The sequence below is a fragment of the Dunckerocampus dactyliophorus genome, chromosome 20 (assembly GCF_027744805.1).
Source record: "Dunckerocampus dactyliophorus isolate RoL2022-P2 chromosome 20, RoL_Ddac_1.1, whole genome shotgun sequence".
Taxonomy (NCBI): domain Eukaryota; kingdom Metazoa; phylum Chordata; class Actinopteri; order Syngnathiformes; family Syngnathidae; genus Dunckerocampus; species Dunckerocampus dactyliophorus.
Genome location: NC_072838.1, coordinates 16,487,073 through 16,497,744, shown reverse-complemented (window position 1 = coordinate 16,497,744; position 10,672 = coordinate 16,487,073). Strand labels below are relative to the sequence as shown.

At 40.0% G+C, this 10,672-nt stretch overlaps 1 protein-coding gene across 1 annotated transcript; it reads right to left on the bottom strand.

Annotated features, from left to right (window-relative positions):
* Positions 1–1,230: 1,230 nt before the first annotated feature.
* LOC129173537 (potassium/sodium hyperpolarization-activated cyclic nucleotide-gated channel 2-like) lies at positions 1,231–10,144 on the bottom strand. Its single transcript, XM_054764543.1, has 7 exons — positions 9,497–10,144; positions 5,138–5,567; positions 4,908–5,069; positions 4,607–4,825; positions 2,664–2,810; positions 1,966–2,206; positions 1,231–1,897 (listed from the first exon to the last, which is right to left on the bottom strand). Exons 1-7 carry the CDS (start codon positions 9,955–9,957, stop codon positions 1,701–1,703), a joined length of 1,857 nt encoding a protein of 618 aa, XP_054620518.1. The 5' UTR covers positions 9,958–10,144; the 3' UTR covers positions 1,231–1,700.
* Positions 10,145–10,672: the final 528 nt, after the last annotated feature.

Here is a 10,672-nt window from a genome sequence, read left to right as displayed (position 1 = left end):
TAGACCTGACTGAACGTATTTCTTTATTCTATCCATCCATTTTCTATAACGCTTCTATATTTTATATTATATTTTAATAACCTGCTGTTAAGAAAGGACTATATCAGGCTTAATATATGCTTACTTTAAAAAGACGGTCTTTTTTAAACACCAAGTTTCAACCATTAAGCTAACGCCACTCCACGAACCTTTTTATACAGCTGAGAGTTCAACAAAACATTTTTTTTGAGTCAATAGTTAACCGTCATTTATCTAATTAATATGTTGTTTTTATTCAATAGAATAAAAGATATGCTTACTGAAGGTCTTATTTTTAAGTTTGCCATCGTTTCCGGTCCAACACCGCATTAAAAACAGCACAAGTCGTATTTCACTACATCAGAACAGAAATACTTACTAGTTATCATTTCTTTTAATGAAATGGGTTTTTTTTAACAAATTATTTTTTTTATGTTGTTCTTTTTTTTTAAATAATCCTACAGTAGATAGGTTGAATTAAAACAATGACTTGTGTTGTTCTTCCACACACACACGCACACACACTGGCATTATTGCTGAATAATTAAATTCAGTTCAATTAAATGTATTGACATACCGCCAAATCATTATCTTGTGGCACTTTACACATGAGGGTCACACTCATAAATGAAAATGGAGAACCAACTGAAACCCCACACTCGCCGACGGTCAGGAAAAACTCCCCCCTGTGAAGGAATCTTGAACAGAACCCAGGCCCTCTGGGGCGGGCGTCTGTCTCGACCGGTTAGGTTGCGATAGAAAAATAGAGTAGAGGGATAGATGGTAGATCAAGCCAGAAGTCTTTATCTTAGTCCAAGGAAGTCATGGAAAAAATGGTTGGAGTACCCTTGTTTCTTCAGTTTATTGATCCATTTTAGTGCCTGGTACAACTAAAGGTACATTTGCTGAGGACCAAGGACTATGATTTCATCTTTATCTGAGTTTAATAGTAAAACGTTTGAGGTCATCCAGCTCTTGATGTCTTTCAGAGACTCCTGGAGTTTGGACAGCTGATTAGTTTGGTTAGGTTTCATTGATAAGTAGAGTTGTGTGTCACGTGCATCGCAGTGGAAGGTAATGGAGTATTTTCCAGTAATATTGCCTAAGAGGGACATATATAAGGGCTGAAAAATACAGGTTGCGGCACAGCACTCTGTGGGATGCCATGAAAAATTGCATGTGAGCTGACAAATAGGACTGAAACAATTTTAATGAATACGTTCATGTATTTTATTCTTTGACAGGTCAAAAATGTGTCAGAAACTGCATTTAGTATTTCAAAAAATATATATAACACAATAATACTGAATATTAAAAGTCCACAAGCGGTCTATTTTGTCCTGAAACAACCTCAGCGGTGCAATGTGTGTACATCTGTCACTGTACAGTTGGGCGTTATTGCATAACTGCAGCTTATCCTTTGTGAACATTAATCGTGATAAACCTACAGATTATTGCAGCTACGTAGAACATTTGCCAACATCCTGCGTGATAGACAGTAAAGTCTTAGAAAGAGGTTTTTTTTAAAGCTGTACATGAAAAAAAAATGTATCTGCAAAGAGTTGCATAGGAAATGTACAGATCTAACGTGGGGAGTATACCAAGAGTTGCCAGAACACAAGAGAAACCAAAATAAAGTCAACTCATGGTATTTGAACCTCCACATTTTTGGAGAAAGGGATTCACTCGGGAGGCTGATAGCTGGACCTCCTGGCGACGCGGCCCAGTCGGTCCACAGCCACGCTCTCGAAAGCCCTCCTCATGAGCGGGTGCTCCTCCAGCACCTCGTTGAAGCTGTCCACGCTCAAAGAGTAAAGCCGACAGTAGGTTTCCGCCATCACACTGGCTGTGCGTCGCCCCTGAGTCAGCAAGCAGATCTCTGAAACAGAACGGGGTTAAAATACCCGGAAAGTGTGTTCGAACACGCACAAGAAGACAAATAACTACCTCCAAAATACGCTCCGTCGCTCAGTCTTATTTCTTTGCTACCCCGTGGGGTGACAACGACGGCGCCGTGCTGGATGAAGTACATTTTGCGACCCAGCGTTCCCTCCCTGATGATGAAATCTCTGGGTTGGAAGACTTCAAAGCGCAGCTTGGTCAGGATGACGGTCACGAAATGAGGGTCGGTGTTGGCAAAGAGGGGCATGTTGGCCACCAGGCCTCGGCAGTTGTAGCTGACGATTTCCTGAAAACAAACTGAGGTCAATAAAAATGATGGCATGAACTGTCTGTTTTTTTGTTTTAATATATTTTCTTGAATATTTTTTTTTACATTTAAAAAAACACATTTTCCTAAATTTAATTGTTAATTATTAATATATATTTTTCGTTTTTATTTATTTTTAAATATGATTATTTATATGTATATTTTTTAATTAAAAAAATGTTTCCTGGTTGCAACACATGTGTGCAGTCACTTGTTGCTAGGCAGGATCCATCGGCCTCACTCATGACGGCCCTATTAACTAATGGTATGCTACACCCATGAGAGTGGCACGAGCACGAGCACCAAGGTGGTACACAGGATTTAAAAAACAAATTGGAAAATTCTATACATAAAATGACAACAAAAAACCAAAGACTGTCTGAAATTGAATTGAAATGAAATGTTCTTTTGACAAAATAGGAAGAACGCAGTGCACCTCTTTCAGCGGATCACTGAGCTCTCCCAAGATGCTGTCCTCATCGAACATCTTGCCTTGGAATCTCTGCTCGTAATAGTCATGAATCCTCTGCCTGACATCAGCAGGCAGCTTATGGAACGACATGTACTGCTCCACTTGCTTATACTGTGGGAATAACAAGCACAAAGGCATGCAGTACAATAGGATTGACGGCGGATGAGATGAGCCACATTTGCTACCATATGCAGTTTATTCTACTCAATTGGCAGACTTTCTCATCACCGAAGTGGATTACGAACTCATTAATGATTGGTTTTAGCAGACAGTTATCCAAACGATGCCAACATTTGTCCGTCGGCTTTATCGTGTCAAAAATGTGCTGTGCTGCGACACTTTTGCCACCGAATGCACACAATTTAAAAAGGCTATGATATTCTGTTGTGTAGTGGCTGGTGGCATGTGTTTACTCAACTGCAGAGAGAACATGGTATCAATTAGGGAAAAGGAATTTACCAGGGGGAGGCCTTTATCTGAACAAATGCATTTTTAATAATATTAAATACAATCATCGTGAATCAAACCTTTGCCCAAACAACAGCAGGGTGACTTAAACATACCGCCTTTCGTCGTATAGCGAGTACCAGACATTGATTAATTTGATTTATTTATTAGATCATTAGCTGCACAAATGCATTTGTTCTCATATTACATAAAAATACATCATATTTATATAATATAATAATGATAATATCATTTATGTATTCAAATATAATAGAAATATTTTTTACATCAAGTTAGTCCACAGTATTCTGTCATTTAATGGCATTTCTTTACTCAGCATTGGTGGTTATTTTTAAAAATGATTTCCACAGATGCCTTTTTAATGATACGCAATAAAAATATACAATATTTGTGTAATACATAAAAAAATATTTCCTATATTAAAATATAATTTAAAAAAAACAATAATTGTATGATTTTTTAAAATATTTTTTTTCCACAAATAAAATGCCTGCATCGCACATTTAAATCCATATCATAATAATAACAAATGCACACTAAAAATGTCTATTTTTTCTCGCGTTGTCCCTCGCTTATAGCGGTTAATTGGATAAATGAATTTGGTGTAGGATTCAATGTTAATAAAGTTAACATTTTCATAGTTCGATCATAGAAAACCTGCTTATGATTTTCTAAATACGGGTTTTGAACATTATTAGAGCCCTGCAGACATGAAATAACACCCCTACAGTCACCTTTACACTCCTGTTATACCTTGTTTACATCACATTGTATATTTTATATTTTTATTTTTGCGCAACCCTTATGCTGCAGGGACTCGAGACGGCCGCTAGCTAGCGAGCTAAACAGTTAGCCTCAAATTTATTTATTCTAAACTTAAGAAGCCAAAAACTTACCACTTCCACACAGAGTGGGAGGAGAACTATTTTCCACTCTCTCACGTGGGACACGCCATGGCTGACTTTATGACCTCATGCAGTGTCAAGGTAATGTCATGTAAGGTAATGTTTCTATGTTTTTTTGTCATTACTGCCACCTAGTGACCAGAGTACTACATCTCACTTGTATTTCAATATGTTTTGACTCATGATAGACCATAGTCTACCACATCATTTATGAATTAATTAATTTCTGAAAACCCACCCCGCCATGGCGAGGGAGTGATAATGGAACCACCGACTGTAGTTTCTTTTAGTTTTGAACTGTTTTGTGATTTTTTCTGTGGATACAGCAGCATTTTGTCTTGAAACGCTACCAGCAACTTCAGCTTTACAGATGCCATGTGTGTTGGCACGCAGGCGGTGTTGTGGTAATGACACATGACACACAGCAAGACGTCCTAATCGTTCGCGGTGCCACCTGCCACCTACATGAGGTGCGGCGTTTACAAAGTTAAAGGGATTAATCGTCGGGATTCATCGAGGCTGCTGTTCGATTACCTTCTCCTGATATTGTCGATGCGAGGCGTCCAAGGACTGCACCAGGTTGGTGGCGTGGCCCAGGAACATGGCGTAGCAGGTGGCCCCCACCACCATGCTGATCATGGTCAGCCAAACATCGCTCATGCCCTCCGGCGGGTGGGCGCCGTACCCGATGCACAGCATGTGACTCATGGCCATGAACAGGGCGTAAGAGTACTGCATGTGCCAGGTAGAATTCTGACAAGGACAAGTCAAGATGAGGTGGGAAAAGCAATGATTTTGTTTGTTTGCTACAAAATACCGATGGTCCTGAACTCACCACCATGTTATTTTTGGAGACCCAGCAGTCTGCAGGGAAGTCTTGCAGCATGGGCACCATGAAGGTCAAGCAGCCGTCCCAGTGGCACAGAAGAAGCATCATGCCGATCAAGTTGACGATGCGCACCACGGCGCTGGCCAGGTCATAGGTCATGTGGAACATCTGAGGAACATCAAGGACTTAATGGGAGATAATCAAAAGCTCTGATTGGATAGTGAGCCCAAACGTACCTCCTCCCACTGGTGGATGTAGCGAATGAGGCGAGACAGGCGGAGGAGGCGCAGCAAGCTGAGGATTTTGGTGAAGCGCACGATGCGCAGGGCGCGGGCAGTGCGATACACGTCGGACGAGTCGTGCAGGGTTTCCAGGTCCACCACCAGGAAGATGTAGTCGACGGGGATGGATGAGATGAAGTCCACCAGGAACCAGGAGCGCAGGTAGTGCAGGCGGATCTGCTTGGGGTCCAGCACGATGTGGCTGTCCTCGCCCAGGATGCCCGTGCGGAAGTTGAAGATCAGGTCCAGGAGGAAGAGCGTGTCGGAGAGGACATTGAAGGTGATCCACGGGGTGGTGTTCTGGTCCTCGAAGAAGGTGATGCCCCACGGCAATAGCACCAGATTACTCATCATCAGCAGGAGCATCACAAGATCCCAGTAGAACCTGAACGCAACGGGAACAAGAAGTGAAAAATGTGCTGGGTTATTTCCGCCATCGCGCTTTATCCACGGGAGCAAAGACGTGTCTTACAAATTAAACAGCCGTACAAAATGCAAAAAACACTTTTACAAACAACATTGATAAGTCCAAATTTACAAAAACAAAAAACACTTGTACAAACCACAAAACAAAACACTGAATTTAAAACAGAAAAAAATCCAAAATACAAAAAGCAAACGCAAAAATTTCAACACATTTATATTTTTTTTAAACAGATTTACAATTTTTTTTTAAATCTACGTTTAAAAATACACAACATAATTTTAAAATATTAACAAATCTACAAAATTATAACAACAGTTATAAATTCCTCTAAAAGTATTTGAAGAAAACTAAATTACATTATTAGGCAAAATAAATATTACGTAAATAAATTCCCAAAAATTAAAACCAACTCTTTAAAAGTCAAAATAACTTAACTAAAAATGACTTTCTGTAAAAATGACTTACAACAACTCTGGAAACATAAAAACACATTATTAAAAGTAAAAATCACTTTACGAAGGTGACAGAAGCTCATACAAGAAAAAATACCCCAACGAATGTAAAGCAAATAACATAAACACGCAAAAAGCATGAAAATAACTCCACACAAAATAAGAATTTTTTGTGGAAAAAGCAAAAACTGTGCAAAAGTACGGCACTTTTATTAAAGCGACACCTTAGAAGAGCTGAATATGCTTTCAGCAGTAAAGTTCGTAAACGTAACGCTACTGGTGTCCGTCATGAATGCAGACGTCTCAACGCCAGCGAAGCGATCCAAACGTTGTTACATCATGAAGAGAACTGCAAAGACGCTAAAGTTACACGAGTGCTCCTGAAGTGACAGCTGTACGGTCAAATGACCAGAGAGTGAATGACTCATTTCCACTGACACGTCTGTTCCTTGTCACAGGCGGGCAATGAGAGGAAGCCCTCACATTAAAAATGTAGCATCCACTCCACTGTCCCGCTTCGCTCACAGCTTCTTTACATCGAGTGTCAATCACACCGTGTTTGTCTCAACCGCTCCTTCCGTGACACACACTCACAGTTGCCAAGGCAGCGGTAGATGAGTGAGAAAACAGGAAGTGATGGATCAGTCTTCGCATGTTTACAATGTGCTTCACATGAGCACTTATCGTCGGTGCCACTGATTAAGAGCTCGCTCGCCATCAACGCCACACCGAAGGCTGTGGAACGGATAGGGATGGTCACACGCCAGCCAGAGAAAAAGACCAGTAGTGGTAAAAGATGAAACACTAGTGGAGGTTTGCATTGAATTGACATTTCCCACAGAGACAGCACAGGCTGGTTTAAAAGAACTGGGTTAAGAAAAAGCTGAAGAAGTTGCAATTGCATATTTTGTACTATTATTACTGGAATATTATGAGCACTTGTACAAGAAAAAAAAAGATTCTGCTTTTATAGAAATAATAAAACAAAATAAACCTGCTGATTTCAATGCAAAAAGCAAATAAAGAAAAATACATAATGTAATTTAAATCAATTCAGACTGATTAAATATATAAATATTTAATTATGTTATAACATTATATTTAAATAGAAGAATGTAGCAAATAATAATAATATATATAATATAGAAATATGACATATAAATATAACTGCTAATGATAGTAATAATGCAAGGAAGGAAAATACACTTAAAATAAAAAAAGCTGTCGTTGCAAATAAATAACAAATAAATAACAAAAATTCTTTCTCTCGAAACATATTTGTAAAATAAATCAATACAAATAAAATATAATATTAATATTAATCGTACAAAATGAAAATATGTACTTTTCCAATCTCTGAAACCTTGAAAAACAGTGAAAAAGTACCAAAATTGAAAACAAAATTGAACCAAAAAAAAATCTAAAATTTTTTACAAAGCACCAAATAAATAAAATAAAAAGCAAAACAGAACAAAGCAAAATTGTAAAATAAAAAAATATTGTAAACACACAAATATCATAACAGCAAACAATACAATTTAAAAATGCAATTGTCAACAAATGAAAATATAGTTTTTAACGGACGTCATAAAAGCTGCCTTTCCAGATCAAGAAATCCTGCTCCAAAAATAATAACGCCTAGTTTTCTATTCATCTTATTGACATACAGTACATGAGATACCGCCAGTCGGTGTATTTCTAGATGATTAAGATGATTTAAAAAAAAATAAATAATAAGAGATTAATTTAAAAAAAAACAGCAGAGGAGGATGGAAGGACACAAAAAGACAGACGTTTTAGCAGATTGGTGCTTAAACCGTAGTCCTTATGCAGAGTTCATGGCATTTGGGTCTCCGTCTAATTCCTTGTCAATTCTTCTCCAAAAGAGATGATTAGACTGAGTAATACCATGCGACCTGCAGCAGCGCTACAGACAGGATAAGTCATTTTAAAGGGAAGTTTGGAGCATAAGGTTTAAGGCGAGTTGGGCCGCCGCTAATCCCCGCCACAGCTGTCTGCTGCATAGTATTGCATAAGACCTGAATGATAATGATTCTTATCATTTGGCCATCATCCGCCCTTCTGTCTGCCACTGCATGCTGTGACATTGTTTGGCTATTATAATATTATTATTGTGATCGTTATTAGGAAGCTCGTAGACAGATTGCAAGGGTTGTTCGGACCCAAACTGTTGGATGTCTCTCAAACACACCCATGGAGGCATCATTAATCCAGATGATCTTGTCCTATATACTGTATCACTATCAAATCCTTTCATCGCCTTAGCACAGAAGACAAGGAAGCGTGTGCTACATCAGCGTTATGTGCACGCTGCGATAAAAACACCCCGGAAGGGAGGCTTTGACAGTGCTTGGCGGCAATGGTATTCAACTGGCGGACCTTAGATTTTTCCATTCCTAAAAACAGTAGAAAACTCGTCACACGGAACATCTTTGATGAGCGTTTTTGAGTTTTTATTTCAGTAGATTCCTGAAAAACAGCAGAGAGGTCCTGTCATTTATAGGATCTTTGCTTTTTTTACACTAGTCAGAGGCGTACAGTCATATATAGGAATCTTTGGCTAGTGGTTTTGCAGGACATTCCTAAAAACAGCAGAGCACTCATTTCTTATGGTGGACGGTTAAATAGTATTTTTGTAGTAGAAAGTAGTAAAAACAGCAGGGCGCTCCCATTTTGTGTACAATCTTTGACAAGTGTTTTTACAGTAGGTCCCTAAAAAGAGGAGAGTGCTGCTGTCATACCGAACATCTTTGATTGCTGCTTTAGATTCCTAAAAACAGCAGAGCAGTCATGTCCTACGTATATAGGATCTTTGACTAGTGGTTTTGCAGTGCATTCCTAAAAACAGCAGAGCACTCATTTCTTATGGCGGATGGTTAAATAGTATTTTTGTAGTAGAAAGTGGTAAAAACAGCGGCGCAGTCCTGTCAAATGTAGGATCTTTGACACGTGTTCTTGCAGTAAAAAGAGCAGCGCACAATTATGATATGGAGGCTCTTTGGCTAGTGTTCTTGCAGTAGATTTCTAAAAACAGCAGAACGCTCCTGTCATATGAGGGTCCTTGACAAGTGCTCTTGCAGCAGATTCTTAAAAAGAGCAGAGCGCTCCCGTCATATGAGGATCATTGAGAAATGTTTTTAAAAACAGCGAAGCACGATAGTTATATAGAAGATCTTTGGCTAGTGTTTTTGCAGTAGATTCTTAAAACCAGCAGATCACGACTGTCATATGCAGGATCTTTAACTAGTGTTTTTGTAGTAAATCCCTAAAAAGAGTGATGCTGTCACCGAGAGGACCTTTGACTTTTGCAGTAGATTCCTTAAAACAGCAGAGTGCTCCTGTCACGTAGAGGATCTTTGACTGGTGTTTTTGCAGGAGATGGTTAAAAACGGCAGCCGTGGCGCATGGACTGACCTGAAGTCACTGTAGGGGTGAATGATCCACACTCCAAAGGACTTGACCCTGGCCTGTTCTGCAGCAACGCCCTTGTGGCTTCCAAACACGCGCAGCGAGAACTTGTTGACGCCGGGCTGCAGCAAAGAGCCAAACTGTTTCTGGAAGTAGTTGGACTGGTCCAGGTCTAGATCGTCACCACCAACACCATCATCTTCACCGCTGACGTCCAGCAGGCCGCCGGGGTCTGCCGTGTAGTCGTCATTGTGAGTCTTGACCAGGGAGAAGAGTGTCCTGCTCACGTCGCTCCGCTTGTCCGTCTTCGGGGAGGGCGTCCCGGGGCAGCTGGCCTTCTGGGAGCCACTTCTCCAGTGGGAGAAGCGGAGGCTGCTCCAGCTCCGGTAGCGAGGAGGCTCAGGTTTGTGACTTGGACTCTCGTTGATGCCTTTCGAGTCACCCAGGCTCCTGGAGGGGCTGGTCATTTTCGTGAAAAAAACAACTTCACCGTGTTGACTAAAGTTTCATTCTGGCATCTGCATTGCTAAAAAAAGTCAAAAGTCACCACATGTGATAGAAACATGGCATCCATTAAAAAAAGTGTGTGCAGCTTCATCCTCCTCCTGCTTCAACATGACTGGACAAATTGTCACGGAGGGCTCATCAAGTAGCCTTCAATAATCGGCTTGTTGCAATAAACGCGTCCACTCACCTCCCTCCCCCTCCCTGCTGTGGAAGGACCCTCCTCCCCTCCTCTCCTCCTTTAACACGGGGCCCAGAGCGCTGATGGCAGCAGGTCAAATTGCCAAGACATTGTCTTTCACTAGACAGCAGGGCTCATTAGAATGCATACATTTCTAATTGCTGGACAACACACTTTATTCAAGGAAGGCCGGGCAGACTCTGACCTTCCACGCATTTTTATAGAGAAATACATAGATAGACCTACAAAACCTTCAAAATAAAATCAAATATTCAGGTTTTGTATTACTTTGTATATATTGTATTTGTTCAAATGTTAAACCGTGAAGCACTTTCTGTTCCGCAGGCATTCTTTACTTACTAACCTCCACACTCAACCTTACACTTACTCTATTTTGGGGGGAAAAATGATTTATCAGTGTGGTCGCTGAAATAATAATAGTTTTATAGACAGATATAGATTTGTTGTCATATGTATATAAATGTCATTTTTAGTTT

Excerpts from the sequence above, each read along its gene's own strand:
- LOC129173537 (XM_054764543.1), bottom strand. The coding sequence starts at position 9,957 with ATGACCAGCCCCTCCAGGAGCCTGGGTGACTCGAAAGGCATCAACGAG. Across the intron at positions 2,811-4,606 it reads ATCGACAATATCAGGAGAAG|TATAAGCAAGTGGAGCAGTA; the intron begins GTAATCGAACAG and ends TTATTCCCACAG. Across the intron at positions 1,898-1,965 it reads CGACGGAGCGTATTTTGGAG|AGATCTGCTTGCTGACTCAG; the intron begins GTAGTTATTTGT and ends GTTCTGTTTCAG.